At 40.9% G+C, this 21,788-nt stretch overlaps 1 protein-coding gene across 8 annotated transcripts in view; it reads right to left on the bottom strand.

Moving 5' to 3' along the window:
• Positions 1 to 13,050: 13,050 nt before the first annotated feature.
• The window catches only part of HIVEP1 (HIVEP zinc finger 1), a 78,944-nt gene continuing 70,206 nt past the window's right edge, over positions 13,051 to 21,788 (bottom strand). For all 8 annotated transcript variants that reach the window (XM_034429141.3, XM_034429148.3, XM_034429143.3 and 5 more), the window contains 2 exons: positions 17,118 to 17,635; positions 13,051 to 14,927 (listed from right to left, as the gene is read on the bottom strand). In XM_034429141.3, coding sequence (XP_034285032.2) covers positions 13,755 to 14,927; positions 17,118 to 17,635 — 1,691 coding nt within the window. In that variant the 3' untranslated portion in view covers positions 13,051 to 13,754. The remainder of the gene's footprint in view (positions 14,928 to 17,117; positions 17,636 to 21,788) is intronic.

Below are 21,788 nucleotides of genomic sequence, written 5' to 3'. Positions count from 1 at the left end.
TTTCAAGGACTCCCCACTGCTGTAACCCCAAGACATATGAATGCACTGATAAAACATGTTGTTATGAATGTATCTGCTCGACCTTTTTTTAAAAAAAAAATAAAAATCCAGATATAATATTGTGTTTGCTTGCCAGTGAGGATGTTTCTTCCCACACATACATTCCAGGATGATATCTCCAAACCCAGCTGCATTCCTTTAGGACCACAGATGAGAGAGAGAAAAAGAGAAAATGATTGAGCTCTTGAGCAGTTCCACCCACGGGGGGGAGAATGGGATGGGATGTTTCATTTGCCCATTTCCCACCTGGTTTCGGAAATAAAATCACTGACCTTTCCAGTGCTGCTGAATTGGTGTCTAGCAGATAAGAGGTCAACACCTGTAATTTCTCCATCATTGCTGGAGGAAGCTGCTCATTCTGGTGAAGAAGGTCCTGTGAAAGCAGAAAGATTGGCTACGTATGTCCACACAAGATGCTTAGCCTGGTGATGTTCTCTGGGTTTGCTCAAAACACTGAACAATTAACCAACCAACCAGACTGCATTCAGGTAACATGCTAAGAGACAAACAAACGAACAAGCCAATGCTATCCAAATTGTACAAATGCAGCAACTAGGGCTTTCAACTTGTTTGTTTGGTTAAACATATTATGCAGACTGAAGCCAATATCTCTGAGGATTTTACTCTTGTACAGTGATGTTGGATTCATTAACATGGCACATAACACATTCCCCAAATTGTCCTAGTAATTTTCTTTATTACTTTGCTCCTGTCCGCTGCCTTAATCAGATTCATTTGGTAATGAGTTTGAGTGAGCTATCAAATAGAACGAGTTTCGGCTTTGTTGCCTGTTTCAGATTTGTTGCCATATATTAAAGGAATGCAAAATTTGAGAGGACCTGGGCAACTCTCCATCTAGGGTTGTGATTAAAGAAGTGACACTACTGAAAGAAGGAGGAATCCGTTCAGCCAGAATCAGATCAAATCAGCAAAGAATGAATGCCTAGATTTTGCTCCTAGCTATCCTAAGGGAAGGGTTTTGTAAAAATATGTTAGTTTTTAAGAGTATTTTCCTACAAAACTCTGAAACGGTAAACAACCCACAATTCCTGAACCTGCATAGTGAGTGGGCATGAAATAATGAATTTGGGAGAAAATGCAAACTAATACAGTAGGAAATATACTGTATTATATACTACATAATATTATATTTTTACAGTAGTAATCATAATAGTCCTTCATATAATGGAAGCTTTCAAATGCCTATTTTTTTTCTACATTTAAAACTTTATGGATGACTAGTGGCCATACTGAAAACAGAGAATATTCTACCCTATTTATCTGTCAAACAGCAATTGTGTTTGGATCTATTTGGGGAAAGGAATGTCATATGTCATGAAAAAAATGCTGTGGTGTTGGCCTGCCTATAAGCCCACGTGGCTTTTTCAGGGAGGTCTTTTGAACCTTCACATTGCAATGGAAGATTATATTGATTGGCACCTTTTCATTCTTCCATAGTGGATTTCAAGATGACATCTTGATGACTCACATGCTGTCTTCCATTGAAACACAACTTCTGAGAACGGACCAACCTGTCCCCCTTAGTGTTGAGTTGGGTCTGAGTGATTTGGATTACATTGTACTGCTGCTGTTGCTGATTTGTCTTTTTTAAGATGTTCTTATTTACAGTCTGTTCTATTTCACTGAATGTCTATATCCTATAAATGTAAACCCTAAATAAATAAATATTCCAAATCTAGATGTCAATCATCCAAGTCGTAGTTTTCCCAAAATGCTTTTTCCAAAAGCAACTGGACTTGAAAGAAAGTTAAATTGCCTTATGGAATAAGCACCCTTGGGATCCCAAATCTAGATTTACTTAGCAACAGGATGGTAGATGTGCGCTCTTCCTCTTCAGATCCTGCCTTGATGACAAGCCTTTGCTAGGTTCTTCAAAATGTATGATTCAAGAAAAGAACATAGGAAATGCATTCAATTGCCTTGTTAGGTAGGAGAAATGTCACCTGGGAAGCTGTAGTCTACACTGGGTGTTGGGAATATGAGTATCACATTGGGGAAAACTACCTCTTTATCTGGGAATGAATGCTGAGGCCTGTTTTCCTCCTAAATGGGCAGATAAGATTCTAAAAGGTGCCTTGGTGGTGCAGTGGACTAAAGTGCTGTTAAAGTAGCACTTAGCTGCCAGCTGCCTGCAATTACTGCGAGTTCAAATTTCACCAGGCTCAAGGTTGACTCAGCCTTCCATCCTTCCGAGGTAGGTAAAATGAGGACCCAGATTGTGGGGGCAATAAGCTGACTTTGTATTAAAAAAAACACCGCTTAGGGGGGCCAAAAGCCCTACTAAGCAGGTATATACAAAAGTATGAAGGCTATTGCTTAACGCATTGTAAGCTGCCCTGAGTCTCCGGAGAAGGGCGGCATATAAATCGAACCAATAAATAAATAAAATAAATAAATAATCCCTCCATATCTGGTTCCACATTTTTCTAGAGCTGATCCCAGATATGAGTTGCTTTAAAACAGAGGTCTTCAAACTTGGCAGCTTTAAGACTTGTGGACTTCAACTCCCAGAATTCTCCAGCCAGCATAGCTGACTTCTGGGAGTTCTGGGAGAATGTTCTGGGAGAACATAGGAGAATTCAGGTAGTTGAAGTCCACAAGTCTTAAAGCTGCCAAGTTTGAAGACCCCTGCTTTAAAGCCATGGTTATTAGCTTGAGAAGACTGATTCTCCCCTAGCAATGATATTGCTTTAGTAGAAGAATCAAGCCACAAGATGGTGCTACACTCTACATTTTTATGATACAAAAAAAACCTGGAATGGAGTAAAATATAAGCTAGAATTTAGTAGTAGTCAGTAGTAACTTTTTTTTTTTTTTTGCAGTGCTTTTAGTAGTGGAACAAAAATTCAATCTTTCTGCTTTCTCTATATAAAAGTAAACAATAGGTGAGATAATTGAGCCAAAGGCATCAACACAACTTGAAGACACAAGCATTTTTAGAGAACCAGGAATAGAGCTTTGGAGGCATTCTTTCAAATTTCCATTGAGCTATTAGGAGATTTTAAGCAGTGGTAACACTGTGTTGTACCAAGGCAGGAGTTTTTAAAACAAGTCTGTTGAACAAAGCATAATGGCTTAGTTGTTTGCATATAATGCTAAATACGTCAAATTGAAAGCAAACCAACCACACTAGGCTTAATGGCTTCATGTTGTATGAACCACAACAATCTTCCAGTCTAGGCTATCTCAAAGGAGTGTTCTAAAAATAAAAGAGGAAAAGGTTATACAGCCCCCTTGAGCTTTGTGTTAGACTAGAGGGAGGAGGTGATACTATCATTATTATTAGAAAGATTAGGAGAACTATTTTATACAAAGTGCTACTAAGACAGCAACAGTACAATGAGCCAGGTTGTTTTAGGGATCTTCCAAGATAATCTATTTTCCCTTCCAACAATACCAGAGGTATCTGTCATTGTGCAGAAATTCTCACTGATTTATTAATTATAGGTGCACCTTTCCTTTCCTTCATGGAGTTGAGGGCATCATACATGGTTCTGTCCTCTTTCCACTTTACCATTACACCAATTTTACCCTGAGATGTGCGTTTAGATTGGAAATGGATGATTAGATAAAAGCTGCATAAGTTCCAGGCTTGAACAAAATTCCATCTAGATCAGTGATTGTCAACTTGCTAAGAGATAAAGATAGATCCAAAAACTCCAACTTGCTTCCAAGGACCTATGTACTGAGGAATGGAGTTTAGCCAGCAGAAAAAGCTACACCAAAATATACACATACCGTACTTTTCAGAGTATAAGACACACTTCTCCCCCCCTAAAAGTTGCACTGCATCTTATACATCGAATGTTGCCAAAGCCCTCCCACCCACCCACCAGCTCCCACCCGCTGTGCATCATGTTTTCAGCCTCCATATGTCCCGTTTTAGACCCGTTCCAGGCTGTGGGGATCGCTACAGCACATTGCCGCCAATCACCGCCTCCGTATGTCGCGTTTTCGCCCTCCACACGCCCTGTTTTTGGACTCCATGCATTGCATTTTTGGCTGGTTCCAGGTAGCAGGGATCAGCATCAGTGACGATCCCTGCCACCTGGAACCGGCTGAAAATGCAATGTGTGGAGGCCAAAAACAGGGCACACAGAGGCTGAAAACGCGATGTGAGGAGGCCAAAAACATGGCATGTAGAGGTGGAGATCGGTGGCAATGTGCTGTGGCGATCCCCCCAGTCTGGAATGAGTCTAAAACGGAGTGTGCAAAGGCCAAAAATGCAATGCGAGGAGGCCAAAAACATGACGCACCAAGGCGGCTATGGGTTCTAGCGATCCCCACAGCCTGGAACAGCTGTTTGGCAATATTCCTGAAGGCCAATCCAACTGCCAATCAGCTGTTCGTGCTAAATCAGGCTGCAATAATGTGCTGAAGCTGACCAGGCTGTTTGCTGTTTGCTGCAAGGATGTTAGCCAGATGAATACCGATGGATGCTGGTAGGCAGAGGCAGAATTTTTTTTTCTTGTTTTCTTCCCCAAAAACTAATGTGCGTCTTATACCCTGGAGCGTCTTATACTCTGAAAAATACAGTATTTATCAGTTCCCTGTTATCATATATTTTGGTTCATAGATTACCGTATATTAAACTTGAATTTGACTTAAAAAATATGACTCAAATATGTTAGTTTAGTTTAACACTAGTTTACAAATAACACTAAGCCATAAGCCATAGTTTAAGAACCACAATATCAATGTCCCCACATTGCTATGCTATGGTTTAGTAGAGTATGTGAATCTATCTGAACATGATACAAAATAAAGTCCTGATCTTCAATAGGTCAGTGAAAATGTAAGAGGATTTGTAATAGCCGTTTTATCTCATGACTTTCACTGCCTCTGAAATATACCAACACATTTATTCTAGGCTTAATACAATTCTATTGAAACTAGGCTTCTCCGTCTGACAGATATATTGCAGTATCTTTCACACAACATAAACATCTAAAGCGAAAGCATAATTAGCAACTTCCATAGGAATAAGAACTAAGAGTTCTCTTTCATGCATGTAGGGTCATTTGTAAATAAATGTCTTCGCAAAGGCTGTTTCACTCTGTAAATCATGGATGTCAAAACCTTGGCAATTTTAAGAGTTGGCTGAGGAACTCTGGGAATTGAAGTCCACAAGTCTTAAAGTCTCCAAGGTTAGATATCCCTGCTATAAATGCTCAGATTGTATGGACACTGGATGTGGGGTGAAAGCCAGGGGTGAAATCCAGCAGGTTCTGACAGGTTCTGGAGAACCGGTAGCGGAAATTTTGAGTAGCTCAGACAACCGGTAGCGGAAATTTTGAGTAGTTCGGCGAACCAGCAAATACCAGAGTAGGGTGGGAATGGAGATTTTGCAGTATCCTTCCCCCAGGAGTGGGGGAGGGAATGGGGATTTTGCAGTATCTTTCCCCTGCCACACCCACCAAGCTACACCAACCAAGCCATGCCCACAGAACCGGTAGTAAAAAAATTTGGATTTCACCACTGGTGAAAGCTATCATAGATACAATATCAGAGGTAAGATGTGTAGTGTTATAGGTAAGAACTTTTGGATAAGACCATCTGTTGAGCTTTTTGTTCTGAGGCATTTTACAAGATATTGCCATATTAAGATTAATTATTTTCCTTTGAATTTCGCTCTTTAATGACTCATTAGATTTGCTGTGTACTAAATAGATTTTTTTTAAGGAAATGAGCCAGATGGATTATTAGCATTTATACTAAATAACGACATGCTCTTACTTAGATACAAACTCTCCTGTTTGTGAGCATTCAAATCAGCCATACTATCGCAAATTATTTCAGATTCAAGCTCTTAATGAAAGTATCTCCTTATCGCTACTGATTAGCACTTGCAAAGAAGATAAAGTTGCAAATTAAACTGCATTCCTATATTCTACTCACCTGGGAGTAATTCCCATTGAATTTAATGGATTTACATCTGAATAGGCATATATAGGATTATGCTATCAGTACCAGAGGAGGAGGCTCCTTCAGGATATAAAATGCACTGGGGTTGGGTTAAAAAAGAAACCATTTGGGAAGAATTCCAAGCCTTCAACTTTTCAGTTAAAGGGATTTACAGTTTGATTGCTAAGGAAGCAATATTGTGCCGTCCAAGAATAGACACAATGCCATTCAGGAAGAGATCTGCAAATCAAAGCTGATCATTAAGTAAATTTTAAAAGTGCAAACTTTGAGGTATGGTGGACCATTAATGACCATTTCTGCTGAGGGCAGAAATCCAAATCAGGAAGCAGAGCAGCAACCCCCAAAACCAATAAATCACAATAAAAAGTTGATAGTCTGCAAGTGTATAAGAGGGCCACAATGTAGTACAAGACACTGTCTGCTGAGGGATGTATCATCAAGAGAGGTAAATGCATTTTTTGTACTGGAGGGCGGTGGTCTTGCAATCAGGGTTTTGTGTGTCATTTTGCCTTGCTTTTTTCTATGTCAGGCCTTTGACCTTTTAATCCCCCTGAAATAATCCAGCCCTTCCTTGTCTGGATTTGTTTTTTGACCTGATATGGTTTAAGCTTCTGAAGTAGCCTTCGGTGTTTCGGCTCTATTTTGGCTCTCTTGCACTTTGCAAGCAATAAATTACATGCTAGCAGTTGTAGTGAATCTGATGAAAAATGAAACCAAAACATATACTACTATAGGTTGCTCTAAAGCGAGTGTGTCGCTGAAGTTCTTTGTGTGCTTTTTCAAGGAATCAATGTCTTTTCTGATCAGCCAATTATCTTATACAGTGTGTTTGTCAGAAGACAGAAACAGCCTCTCAAAAACTATGTATATTTAAGTGTTTTATTATTATCTGTTCACAACAATGTGATGTCCCTGCTGCCAGTTCTTTAGCTGGTGTTGGCCTTTATATGAGTTATTCCCAAGGACGTAGGACAGTGATGGCTAACCTTTTTGCCATCGCGTGCCAGGAGGTGGTGGGCGGGGGAGGTTCGTGCACGCGCATGCCCGCACCCATAATTCTATGCGCCCCGCACATGTGCATGCGACCCCCCTCCCCCCTGCTCCTGGCACATGATGGCCCGGTAGGCCCGTTTTTCTTTCTCACCTGGCTCCAGATCCTCTCTATGCATCTGGGGAGGGTGAAAACAACCTTCCCCTCGGAGGCCCTCCAGAGGCCTGAAACGGCCCGTTTCCCAACTTCCGGTTGGACACGAAGTGACTTTTTTGCTGTCTCCAGCCTCCAGAGACTCCTAGAGAGGCTGGGGACAGCAAAAGAGTCACTTCCTGTCCAACCAGAAGTTGGGAAAGGGGCCATTTCGGGCCTCCGGTGGGCCTCCAAGGGAATGGGGAAGGCTGTTTTCACCCTCCCCAGATGCAGAGAGGATCTGGAGTCAGTGAGAAAGAAAGGGAGACCACTGTGCCTCAGATAGCCGGATGTGAGTCCCTCCTTGTGAGGTGGGGCCGTGGGGTTCAGATGGGCTTGTTGCTTACGTACCTGGCTCCCTGCCGCGTGGCAACAGCCCTACCTGAGCTACTCGACGTGATAGCCACGGTGGCAGTAGATACACCCAGGCTTTTAGTCATGGGTGATTTCAACTTGCTATCCGTCGGTGAAACGTCTGAGGTGGCTCGGGAGTTCATGGCTTCCATGACGGCCATGGACCTGACCCAGTTAGTTCATGGCCCTACTCACAGGGGAGGTCACACTCTGGATCTGATTTTTGTCTCTGGCCAGTGGTTGAGTGGTCTTGTTATAGGGGATATAGACATGGAACCCTTGTCATGGTCTGACCACTCACTCCTTCGCCTAGATCTTCAAACCGCGACCCCTCGCCGCAGGGAGGCGGATCCAATTAGATGGATCCGCCCCAGGCGCCTGATGGATCCTGATAGGTTCCAGACGGAGCTTGGGCCATTTCCTGAGGATCTAGCACATGACTCGGCCGAGGACCTGGTAGCCGCCTGGGATCGGGCGGCTGGTGGGGCCTTGGACCGAGTTGTGCCTTTGCGGCCTCTGACCCGATGCCGATCCCGTGCGGCTCCTTGGTTTACTGAGGAGCTGAGGGAAATGAAGCGCCGGAAAAGATGCCTGGAGAGCGGTTGGAGGGCCAGTCTCGCTGAATCTGATCGAACACTGGTAAGGTCGCATATTAAGGCCTACCTAGTGGCGATAGAGACGGCAAAGTCTAACTACTTTTCCGCCTCTATTGCGTCATCAGGGAATCGTCCGGCCGCCCTGTTTAGGGTGACCCGCGCCCTGCTCCATCCGGGAGTGCGGGAGGATCCCTTAGAAGGCAGGGCGGAGGATTTCGGACAATACCTGTATGACAAAATCGCCCAGATCCGGGGGGATTTGGACTCTGACTGGGTAGATCAGGGCAGGGTGACGAGGAATAGTCTTGAGAATGTTATCTGGGAGGAGTTTGATGCTGTGACTCCTGATGATGTGGACAGGATTTTGGGGAGACTTAGTGCGGCCACATGTTTACTGGACCCGTGTCCCTCCTGGTTGGTACTGGCTTCCCGGGAGGTTACACGAGGCTGGCTCCAGGGTGTTATCAACGCTTCGTTGAGTGAGGGTTACTTCCCCACCGCCTTGAAAGAGGCGGTGGTGAGGCCTCTCCTCAAGAAGCCGTCCCTGGATCCGGCAATATTGGCCAACTATCGTCCTGTCTCCAACCTTCGCTTTATGGCGAAGGTTGTTGAGAGTGTGGTCGCACGACAGTTTCCGCAATTCCTGGAGGAAACATCTTATCTAGATCCGTTCCAGTCGGGTTTCAGGTCTGGGCACAGCACAGAAACGGCATTGGTCGCGTTGGTTGATGATCTCTGGAGGGCTCGGGACAGGGGTTGTTCCTCTGTTCTGGTCCTGTTAGACCTCTCAGCGGCTTTTGATACCATCGACCATGGTATCATGCTGCACCGGCTGGAAGAGTTGGGGGTGGGAGGCACCGTGTTGCGGTGGTTCTCCTCCTTTCTCTCCGACCGGTCGCAGTTTGTGTTGGCAGGGGGGCAGAGGTCGACCTCGAGGCCTCTCATTTGTGGAGTGCCACAGGGATCGGTCCTCTCGCCCCTTCTGTTCAACATTTATGTGAAGCCGCTGGGTGAGATCATCCGTGGCTTTGGGGTGAGATACCACCAGTACGCTGATGACACCCAGCTGTACATCTCCACCCCAGGCCACCCCAACGATGCCCTTGAAGTGATGTCCCAGTGCCTGGAGGCTGTACGGGTCTGGATGGGGAGGAACAGGCTCAAGCTCAACCCTTCCAAGACTGAGTGGCTGTGGCTCCCGGCATCCCGATATAGTCAGTTGACTCCATCACTGACTATTGGGGGCGAGTCATTGGCCCCCACAGAGAGGGCTCGCAATCTGGGAGTCCTTCTGGATATGCAGCTGTCCTTGGAGGAACATCTGACGGCTGTAACCAGGGGGACCTTTTGTCAGGTTCGCCTGATTCGCCAGTTGCGGCCCTTTCTTGATCGGGATTCCCTGTGCACAGTCACTCACGCCCTCGTCACCTCTCGCCTTGACTATTGCAATGCTCTCTACATGGGGCTCCCCTTGAGGAGCACCCGGAGGCTCCAGCTGGTCCAGAACGCAGCAGCGCGGGTAGTGACGGGAGCAGCATGGCGCTCCCATGTAACACCGCTCCTGCGCGAGCTGCACTGGCTCCCAGTTGTCTTCCGGGTGCGCTTCAAGGTGTTGGTTATCACCTTTAAAGCGCTCCATGGCATAGGGCCTAGCTATCTTCGAGACCGCCTGCTGCTACCAACGACTTCCCATCGACCCGTGCGCTCCCACAGAGAGGGCCTCCTCGGGGTGCCATCAGCCAGACAATGTAGGCTGGTGACCCCCAGGGGGAGAGCCTTCTCTGTGGGGGCACCTACCCTCTGGAATCAGCTCCCCCCAGAGATAAGGAGAATCCAAGACCTCAGTGCCTTCCGTCGCGCCCTTAAAACCCATTTATTTAAACAAGCCGGGCTGGCTTAAGATGAAATTTTTAACTGTTTTTAAATGTTTTAAACGTTTTTAATTGGTAAATGAGTTTTAATTGGGCCAAATTTATATATCTTTTAATTGTTTTTAATATTTGTTCTGCATGTTTTTTAATCTGGCTGTACACCGCCCTGAGTCCTCAGGGAGAAGGGCGGTATAGAAATCCAATATAAAATAAAAAATAAATAAAATAAAAACAGGCCTTCCCCACCCACCCCCCAGGCCCTCCGGAGGCAGGAAACAGTCTGTTTCCCTACTTCTGGTGGGCCCAGAAGGCCCGAAAATCAGCTGGCCGGCGTGTGCATGTGTGCCGGAGCTAAGCTGGCATGCCCACTGATATGGCAATGCGTGCCACCTGTGGCACACATGCCATAGGTTCGCCACCATGGGTATAGGGTCTCCTGCCTAAGCACGGGGTTGGACCTCCAAGGTCCCTTCCAACTCTATTATTCTATTCTTTTGCCACATCAATTATCCACACTTGCTTCTTTTTTTTATTATTACTATTAACCATCTTGGATAATCTTCAGGTTAAGTGTAATTCAAGTGAATTAAGGAATGGTGCATTGAATTGAGTCAAGAGAGCATAAGTTTCATCCCTCAACCTGGCACCTTCCAGATGTGTAGAAGCCATCCTTCCAAACATTCTAAGTCCTAACACATTTGGGAGGTGCCAGTTGGGAAAGACAACCCTACATACATAGAAACTTTATGCACATTGGTTTATAATCAACGAACCTGATTTCGAACAATTTTTTTTTAAAATGCTACTGTGCATGGAAAGAGGAATTATCTGATGGAGTTGCAATGTTAGGGAAGAGTGGGTGACTTTTTCTGTCTCATAAGCAATCTTATCCCTTCTCAAAATATGGTATGAAAAAGCCAAGGCATGAGATAATTTGGCCTGCTTGCAGACTTTGATACTTCTTTCCTCTTCATATTGTATGATTAAGTCACCATTAATGGGACAAGGGTATGGAAACTGGGCTTACTAGTATATACCACTCCCAACTTAGTCAGTTCACCATTCCAGCTGAGAATAAATGGCTGTATTCATACTTGCCATACTTACTGGCAGACTTCCAGTATCACCAACCTCATCTTGTGGAAAATATTCAACTGATGAGCTGAAGAATATAAACAAGGATGTTCCAACCAATGCTCTGTCCCTTTCTTTGAAAAGTGTCTTTTTGATGCTTTTAATAAATCTCAGTCCTTGCAATAAGAAAAAAAGTTACATGAAACTCCTCTCTGCTCTACTAAAGCCAGTGGTGATGGAACTTGTACATTTATGGTGAAATGAGAGAGATGAATCACTGGGACGAGGAGAGAATTCTAACCCCTCTTAAACTCTGTCTTTTAAAAGTGGAAGTAAATTGACTCAGCAGCATAAGAATGCAGGACATTTTAATTTATTAGGGACATTGTAACGGCTGTGATAGAAAAGGGAATGGACAAATCCAGTTTCCTTGAGATAACACTGAATTACTTTTGAATTTTAGATGATGGCATTGTAAACCTTACAGTTCAAAACCATCATAAAACTCAGCACAGGCAACTTCGATAACCATTTTCATAAAATTGCTCACCACAGTGTTTAAGTCAGATATTATGTCAAGAGCAGATTTTTTTCTGGATGCAAGAAACTTCACACAAACCTTCTTAACAGTTTGGTGGCAAATCAAACAAGTCTGTTTTAACATTTGACCTCATTGGGCAAAACAAACCTTGTCTTACAAAATAAAGCTAAGCATGTCTGGTTAATTAACTCATCTCAATGCAAGGTTTTGCTTCACTGACTGAACTTCAGGAATGCAGAGTTGTTTCGTTCGCTTCAGGGGAATCTTAAAGTGGGTAGAATAGTATTCTGCAGGGATAAACCACAGTGATCTAATAGTCCTTGCTAACGAAGCCTCCTTTCATATTGCTAATTATAGGTTTATCTGGATTTCAAGCATCTTGGTCTCCAGCATGATTTCCTTACAGCTTCTACCCAAAGTTAGATCTCTGCCACCTAAACAACCTTCAGCAATGTTTGGCAAGAAAATCAAATGACTTTATGTCCAATCTCTTGCAGGATTTTGGAAGTCTGCTCAGCAGTGTTATGAAAGGTAATACAAGTGCTCATGTAATTCACTGGCATTATATGAAACAGCAGATTAGTCTGAATTTAGTCTGAATATCTATTGTATAATTCAACACTGTCCAATCCTTCAAAGGTAAGAGGCAGGTGACACGCATGTTACTTGTTGTCTTGTCTTACTGAAGGAAACACATCTGTTTTAAAGATATACTCGAAAACAGTGGCCCCCAACTTTTTGGGCACCAGGGGCTGGTTCTATGGAGGATGGTCTTTTCATGGACTGGGGGGGCATGGTTTCATGCACTGCCTGGATCTCATCATGCGTAGATGGGGCTTCACTCACTTATGCTGACCGGTTCCTGGCAGGCCGCAGATCAGTGCTACTTCATAGCCCGAGGGTTTGGGACCCCTGCTCTAAAATCTTCATCCTATGCAAAAAAGCTCCATAGCAAGTATAACTTGAACTTATAACATAAATGAACAGCTACTGTAGCATTTAAATCTTAACTTTGTTAAAAATGGAAGCAACAGAAGTACCTTTTTTTCAATATTACTTTTGCATAAAACAAGGCTTTATTGCTTGCTTTTCAGTAAAAATAAAAAGTAGCCTGAAGTGTTTACCGTTGTCACAAAGGTAACTATATTTAATTTTGTGACAGTCTGACTTTAATAAAGCAGCCAAACCTAACAAGAAATAGCATGAGCCTTCCTTCATTTTTGTTTTTTCTTTTAATAAAGGACTTTAACAAAAAAAAGAGAAGTTGTTTTTTGAGAATATTAAAAAAATCTATTGAAACATGAAAAAACTCCGCATTCTGGAAGTTCTCTTTACAATACTGCTAAACAAAGAAATATATCACTTTTCCAGTAACTCTTCTAAGAAACTAATTGGATAGGATAGAGAGGAACAAGGGAGAAGTTATTAGCAATGTATTTACAATTTTAATGTTTTTATCATCATCATCACAGAACAGAACAGAGTTGTTCTTTCTTGTTGGTTCATTTAGAAAGAGGTACAACTTAAGCCAGTAGTAAAGTCAGTAAACAAAAATTTTACTGAAATAGTTCAATAACACAGATACGGGATTTTTGTTTTAAGTGTAAAACTAATGTCATACATGAGAAAAATGGACAGAACTTTTTCCCTCCCTCCCCAGACTAATATGGGTACAATAAATATGGAGTTGTACATAACTGAATCTGTACATACAAACTTCGCCCCACAGCCATAAAAATCTACATTTAACAGTGCAACATATAATTTAATCATTTCATTTGACATAAGATTTATTTACTTACGAAACAAAAGTAACTACTCAGGTTTAATGTACATATAATATATAATTTTGACAATCTGTACAGTTTTCTAAACATAAAACACAAAAAAGGCACAATTGTCTATACAACATGTACAAAAAAATGGCCGGAGCTGACAAGAAACAACAATTATTGGTCAAGAGTTCATGATTGCACGAAGATTAGTAATGAGTTTGTGTCAGAAAATATGTGCTTTAAGTAAAAGGGAGGTTTGCAAAGAAACCTAGTAAGTGTTACTTTAAAAAAAACATACACACAAAACAAAACACCCGTAACCCCACACACAACCCAACATGAAACCAAAACACCCTAGGTTGCAATTACTAGTCTGTCCTCATCATCACTGCTGCCATCGCTCAAGTCGACTTTCGGCAGCCTTTTTGGCCGATGGAATTCTTTATCCTGAGGGACCATCTGATGTCTGGGGGAACTGGATAAAATGTCTGAATTCACTTTTGCAGGAGGCTCCGACCCAGAAGGCTGTCCCATCTGAACAGCACTAATATTGCACTTTGGTTTTTTGGGACTCTCTGAGTCAGAACTTTCAGAGTCCGGATTATCCGGGATATCACGTCGTCGATAGTCCCTTGCAGGGCCCACTTCCAATCGATTTTCGATGCTGTACCGCTTGTCGGCAGGTGCCTTCTGAGAAGATAGAGCACTGGCAATCTGAGCAGGGTCCGGAGTAGCTAAGCTTCCAGAACCCTGGACTTGGAACGTTTCACAAGTGTTATTTCCAGAGGCTGGTGGTTCTACAATCCTCTGATCATCTGCAGTCTTAGGGCTCACCGGAGAAGCTAAAGTTGGCAGTGCTATGTTTAATATTTGCAGGCCCGGAATGTGTGCCTGAGGACTAGAGGTGCGCTGAGAGGAAGGTTTTGCAGTCAACACTTGTAACCCTACGGCATTGAGCGTTAATCCCGAATGATGCATCTGTGGTGCTAGGCTGGTGCCAGCCAGGCCTACGATATTCACTGTTTCCATGCTCAGGGATGGAAGAGGCTGCAGGGCTGGTGCACTCAGACTCTGGATGCCTGGTGCATTAATTTGGCCTATAGGGATACAGGGAACCACGCTGTTCACTTCTGCTATACCAAGGCGATTTGCAGTGCTAGAGATCGCACAGGCTGGATCACCAAGAGCACTTGTAGTTCTGTGGATCACGCTGACAGCAGGAATAGTGAGTTGCACTGGCCCAGCTGGAATGGGTAGAAAAGTAGAGTAGGTGGCTAAGCCAGCAGGTACCACGTGGATCCCCCCCACTGGAACCACTCCATAGGGACTCTTGGTTTGTTGTTGAGAATGCAAGGGGAGGTGACTAAACAGATGAGTCTGGGGAGGTCCTAATTTCATGGTCTGTTGGTGTTCTCCATGCTTTGGCTCTTGTGTCTCTGCAAAAGGGGATGCCACTGAAGGAACAACAACTGTAGTTTGTGTACTCTGGTCTATGGGTAGAGAAGGAAGTCTAGTAGAAGCTGTGCTCTGCCCAAGAAAAGAGAAAGCATGACGGTTACGGTAATAATTCTGAAATATGCATCTGCTAATTCCTTCTTAAATGCATAGAATTTGATTTAATTGAGACTCGAGTTTCAGTTCTTCAATGTTTTAGACTAAAAACAAGGGTGGAGTTCCAGGTGATTTTATTTCAAATTAATTTTTAGAATCCCAAAATATCCTCTGTGTTTCTACAATTGACTCATGACTGAACTCTATTTAAAGCTCTCAATATTCTAAATTCTTAGTGAAAAAGTTACAACATTAACGAGGACATATTATTTTTCTGAAGAATTATCCAGGCTATATGGCCTTGCAGTGGTGTTAAAAATAATCTTATGATATTTCCACTGGTACCAGTGACAACCTGGGTCAAGATTGTAGTGCTGTTCAGGCATTCAGAAACCAAAACAATCACAACATGAGCACTTCAATTAAATCTCTCTCTGCTGAGGTAATTTGAATGAATTTGGCTTCTCTACAGGCAACTGCAGATCCAAGGTGGAAAATGCCATGGAACTGAGCAAAACATGTAACATTAAAATGTTTATTTTCAGTTTGGATGGCATTAGGCAACTGAAAACAAACATTTTAATGTTAAAATCAGGCCAAGCAGGGCTCAGTAACCAATTTAATCAATAATAATAATGACAATACTTTATTTATTAAATTTAGAGGTGACCTGACTTCAGAATAACTCTGGGCAGCTTAATTTAAGAAAAATAGAAAACAATAAGAAAATGTTCATCTATGTCCAGGCAAGCCACATTCCATAACAATAACTGAAGGTCCTCTATGACCATCCTACCCTAGGGCCTTGAAGAGCAGCCAAGTTATAAAACAGCATCAGGGTGGGAACCACATGGATCTCTTGAGAAATTTCATCCAAAGAGTGTAGCACCACAACAATAAGGGCATGTTTCCTGGATCCCAATGGATGACATTTAATTGAGGGGACTTGGAATTCACCAATTCTGACTGAAATTATCTGATGGATAAAATCTATTTGAGAAATAAATTGGCCTTGTGATAACATTGAATTATACACAAATATAGGATATAGCCTTGTTTTAAACCATCTTGCTAAAATGGACATTAGCAACCGGGTGACAATTTTTTTGTATTCAAAGTCCAAAGAAGGCTTCTTAAGAAGGATCTGCAAGATTTGTTATCTTGAAGAGGGCGGCAAAACACATGTCTAAGTGAGTTGAGGAGGTGCTTAATCTCTTTCAAATGCTGTTAAAATCCAAAATGGACAAAGCCAAGAAATATGGTTGACAATTCATCCAACATAGTGGCTGTGAGTTCACAATAACCAAATCTGATATAAAGCCGGACTAGATAGCATTACAGAGAACTTAATGTAGAAGCTTGCTATTATTAATACTGCCACAAAATAAGTAAAATAATGAACTTCTGTAATTCTAATCACAGTTACCATGAAATATCAAATGTTTTTCAGTTCCTCCTGAAAATCAGGGAACTAAGTGGGCTTAGCCTGCAGTGTTTGGCAAATACGTCTTTAGTCCTCTAGACTAAAGTTTAGATGCAAACAGCAATGATGCTCAAAGTAATTGGAATACTTCAGATTGATTTTAATTGATCCACTACTTCGCAGAAAGAACCGATTTCTGCTTTAAACCATAACAGAAATGAACACACACACGCACACACCACTGTTTTCCCCAATTCAAAATCATTCACATCCAGGTAGTAGAATATAGCAAATCCAGGATCTGATATGCATCGTAGTCCTCAGTTGGACTACACAAAAGCAACTTTAATGTGAATATTGAAACTAGGATTCTTCAATTCTACGTTTTCAAATTCCTCAAGCAGGTTAGGCAGAAAAACTAGAAACAAGAATTTCTGTACATCTGTTGGGTATTACTTGGTAACGCCGATTCTCCTCAATTCAGCCATTAAGAGTATGGATGCAAGTTATATCAGGGTAACATTTTCAAAAATAAATCCTATACATTTTGTTGCACCAAAGGTGCACAACATGCAATCTAATTTTCCAATTTTGTAGTGACTCGTTTTTTTGTAAATGCCCAGAGCAGCATGGTTAATATCTATTTCCAAGAAAAGCATTATTTTGCCAATAAAACAACAAGCACTGCCTGCTTTCCCTGCAATAAATTCTGGAATTAAAAAAAAACAAACCTTTCCTCTCACCTTCAAAGTTGCTGTAGTACTAATAGAAGGAGTGGTGCTTCCTAAGACTTCTTTTGTACCAGGGAAATCCACATACATTTGATGACATGGTGACCGATGAAACGTTTCTGAAGACAGAGCAGGCTCTGTGCTTGTTCCTCTGTCTTGCATGCTTTCCTTTTTTGCTTCTCTGGAAACAGTTGATACTGGTGGCCCTGAGTTCCTGCAGTCCAACTGCACTGTACTAAGTACTGTCATTTTTGTGAGAAGTGCTTTTGGCAGGCCATCCACAGAGTCTGTGTGAACCCCAGCAAAACAGTCCAAAACTCTACTTTCTTCATCAGCACTTGAAACCTCATGAGAAGCATTTCTTGAGGGGTGATGCTGTGGACTGGCTGAAACAGAGGGAGTAGCAGATAAAACTGATTCCGTTTGGCTATCTTCATCATCATCTTCGTTATCATTGTCTTCATCTTCTGGCCCATCTGAATCCTCTGGATCAAATCCAGACTGTTCATAATTTAGCCGTTGCTTTTCACCTGTGAAAGAGAACAAAATTAAATTCCCATCTAACAGCCCAGCAGTTCAGAGGAGATTCTTTGCATTGCATTTACTTTCTTTTTCTGAACATTAACTTCATGCAAGTAAATGGGAAGTATATACAGAAATCCATATGAAACCTCCCTCCCCCCAGCCAAAAAGTAGCATCTTGGACTGAAGGACTTTAGAGTAATTGATTCCATAACTGGTAGAAGGTGGAAGATGCATTCAGACTTTTTTAAAAAAAACTAAGGGGGAATATTCAGACATGCAACATATCCCCTCAGATACAGCACATCGCATTTCAGTTTTAATCAACTAACCATATGTAGGGTCACTAAGACATTACTAAGATTTAATAAAATCCTATGAAAGCAAAGTTTATGCAGTGTAACAAATGGATAGCAACCATCTCTTAAATAGTTCTCAGAGGGATAACCATGGTAGTCTTTTTCAGTGCAGAAGCTCATGATATTTTTAATAATCCAGCAAATTGACTCCTTCATTGGCTTTTTCTTATTTATTTTAATTTATTTGATTTTTTTAATCTACTTTTTCATTCAAGGATCATGGTTTATTTATTTAATCAAATAAGTTCTTCCACTGCCCAAAAATAATTCCATTTGCGAATAGAATTATTTGTTTAGCAGAGTGATGGCGTTCGGGAAAAACCTGTTCTTGTGTCTAGTTGTTCTCGTGTGCAGTACTCTATAGTGTCGTTTTGAGGGTAGGAGTTGAAACAGTTTGTTCAGGATATAAGGGAGTCTGTATATATTTTCGCAGCCCACTTTTTGACTGCTTTTTGACTGCTAATAGATTGCTATTCTTGAAAATCTTATCCAATTTTACCTCAATTTTTAAAAGCTGGTTTTTCATTAGACTTGGAGGTTTAGATTCAGGCCTTGGGTCAAATGAATATGGGAGGAAGAGGGATGTTTATGGACCAAAGTAAAAATCTGTGGTATATGCACATTTTTCATAGCAGCTGTCTATCAATCTATGCTATTGACATAGAATACAGATAGGTCATTCTAGTTTAAGAGATCATGATACTCTATATATCTTTCCAGGTAAAAGATGAAAACAGGCTCTTTTGAGTTTAAAATAATGAAAAGATCCATATAATATATATACTTTTTTTTAAACTTATACACTGCCTTTACCCTAATATCTCAAGGCATGACATACGAAGAGGGTATCTCTCCTAACTTATGAGGCTACTTGGCTGAGAGAAAGAATGACTGAGCCAAAATCACCAAGTAAATTCGATGGTCAAGTTGAGATTTGGACTCTGTTCAGGAAGTCCTCAGGTTACCAGAATTTCCATTCCTAAATGATGCAGTTGTAAAGTCACCACATCACTTAGCGCTAGCAATTCTGGTTGCTATTGTAACCCCAGGACTATATGGGACATTAAGCTAGAATTTCATGTGACCTCAATGAGGATAGGGGCAGAAATCAGGAAATCAGGCTGCAGGGGCTAATACAGCCAGACAGGGGTTTGCCACATGCTGGTGCTACAAAGCATGAGCTATTGGGCAGTGCCATGGAGTGGCAGGGAGGGCCACAGGCATTTGCTACAGAGAGTGGAGGAGGGGTGACAAAATGGTGGGAGCAACTTCTGACTTCTCTATTGATTTTACCTTTGGAAAGCTGGCAGAAAACAATAGAAATTGCAATCACAAGACTGCAGCTTGCTGTAATTTATCATAATCATTAACTAGGCACCAAGTGCCCAGACTTCGATAACATGACAGCAGGGTCCTTGCAACAGCCAGAACTCTGAGGATCACTCCTAAGTCTTCCTCATTCAGCAAGCATGATAAAATATCTCTTTTCGTTGTACACATTTCCAATATAAATGTGAAGTGCCTTTGTACATTCAAGACAATTTCTCTGGTGAAATATGCATTTTATAAAAATTCTCTTTAAGATTATAATGTAGTGTAAATTTTAATCCTTTCCACCATTGTTGCACTGTATATTATAATCAAAAAAATTAGCCCACTTTTATCATTTCTTCTACTTTTATTTCAAATCTCAATAAAAGTTTATGTATTTTAGCAAGTCCATGTTCACCATTTGTACACAATTTTATTTCAAGCTTAGTCTTGAAACAGTCTTCCATTCAAAAGCATACTCTTTTGTTTAATTTAAACCTTTTTAATAACTATAAATAAGAAAACCATTAGCAATTATATTCCTCTGCCACTAATTGTTCTTTTGATTTTATTTTGTATTCTGCTTGACAAAATTCTGCTCTCACACAAAAATTAGTGATTTTATGTTTGCCTATTATTTCTGAATCAGTGGTCATAAACCTTAGAACTACCTGTAATAAACAATACTGTTGTTAAACTCTCAGTGATCAACCTGGGAGAAAAAATATACTGTAGATTCTAAACAATTGAGGAACTGCTGTTGATTGCTCTAAAATTCATTCTGAAACTGAATCATATGAATCATTATAGTGATTAATGCAAACATTTAACAATACAAATAATCAAGAAACAGTTGCTTTTGAAAATAGATTATTCCCTCTACATGCTCCAGTACTGAGTAACAACTAATGGGAGATGCTTACCTTGCTAAAAGCGTTATTAGTAAGGTGTGAAACAATACTTCTTAGGAGCTTCACTAAAAGGCTTTTTAACATCATCCACACTAACTTTAAACATTAGAGTTGATGAAAATGATAAATGTTGAAGAAATGATATAATATTGAATAAGATAATTGTTCTTTCTGTACTGTACCTAATGTTTTTCTACTTCAACCAAGCTATTTATATTGTGATTTAATTACTATTAAATTTAAAAACTATAAATCATTGAAGATTTACAACTCTCAAGGAAATTTCAACTATAGTTTGATAAAATATGGCTATTATTTAAACTAACAATGAATCTTTGTGCAAAGATCCAAATATTTTATTTTTTTATGTGTAGAATATCATATGCATAACACATTCATTAATTTACCGTTTATAGTAGTGAAAAAAACCACTTTCCTTATGAGACATAAAGCTATAAACAAAGTATAGCAATACCAAATTTAAATAAATGTTAATACTATTTCTATATAAAATATATGATGGAAAGGTTTTCATATAGCCCATATTAAGTTTTCACAATGAAAAATCCCTTTCTGTGCAGAAAAGATGTTTTATACTAATTTGTAATTATCATACTTTTAGTTTTACATATTTCCTTGCTTACATTTTAAATGTCTGAAAATTTGAATTATATTTATATCTGTTTTATTTTTATGTTTTCTTTCTAATACTGACATCCATTGGGGAAGCTCATATTGGAGCAACTTAAAAGCATCAGAGATTTAAAATTTATCCTGAAATAATACTGCTTACTAGCTGTCAAGCTTTTTTTTTTTTTTAAGTAGTTTAAAGCAGGGGTGAAATGCTCCCGGATCAGACCGGATCGCCTGATCCAGTAGCGATTTTTCCCTGTGGTTCGGCGATCTGGTAGCAATCGCCGCCTGGATGTCATTACTTCCTGGTTTTGCACATGCGCAGAAGGTGTGCACATGTGCTTCTGAACCGGTAAGGAAGATAAGTAGATTTCACCCCTGGTTTCAAGTATTATTCAAATAGTTCCCTACTGTTGGAGGGGCTCTTGTCATCAACCATAAGCTAGAAAATATATAGATTTTACCACATAAATAAATATCTTGGTGGGAAACTGTTTGATAAATTATGCTGCAATTTCTTCTGCAGAAATTTAAATAGTATTAATCTTCGCTAGTATTTGCAAACATATTTGTATCAATTAAATTTTTTGAGAAGAGTCACATTTTAAACATTTCTGAAGTTCAGATCAAATTGTGAGTGACCTGAAACTAGTCCAGGATATACTTTTATAGAAATTCCATGGAATTCAACAGAAACCTCTTCCAAACAAATGAATTTGGGATTGGGCATTTGTTATCTAAAAGGAATGTGCAATGAAAGCTTGGGCAAGCACTGTGGAAAATGATACGCCTAAGTTGTACTATATCACGTTGAATGGTTCACCTGGCCTGACAGCTTAGCTCAGAAGCCAGCATTCCAAACATATTAACCTTATATTTTGGGTGGGAAGAACATTCTTTAGGAGATGAAAGATGGAAGGGTGATTGGGAACATAAAAGGGAAACTA

Source organism: Pantherophis guttatus, chromosome 3 (genome assembly GCF_059756535.1).
Source record: "Pantherophis guttatus breed Tessera chromosome 3, ASM5975653v1, whole genome shotgun sequence".
Classification (NCBI taxonomy): Eukaryota; Metazoa; Chordata; class Lepidosauria; order Squamata; family Colubridae; genus Pantherophis; species Pantherophis guttatus.
The sequence above is the reverse complement of the archived record's forward strand: the minus strand, read 5'-3'. Positions and strand labels throughout refer to the sequence as shown.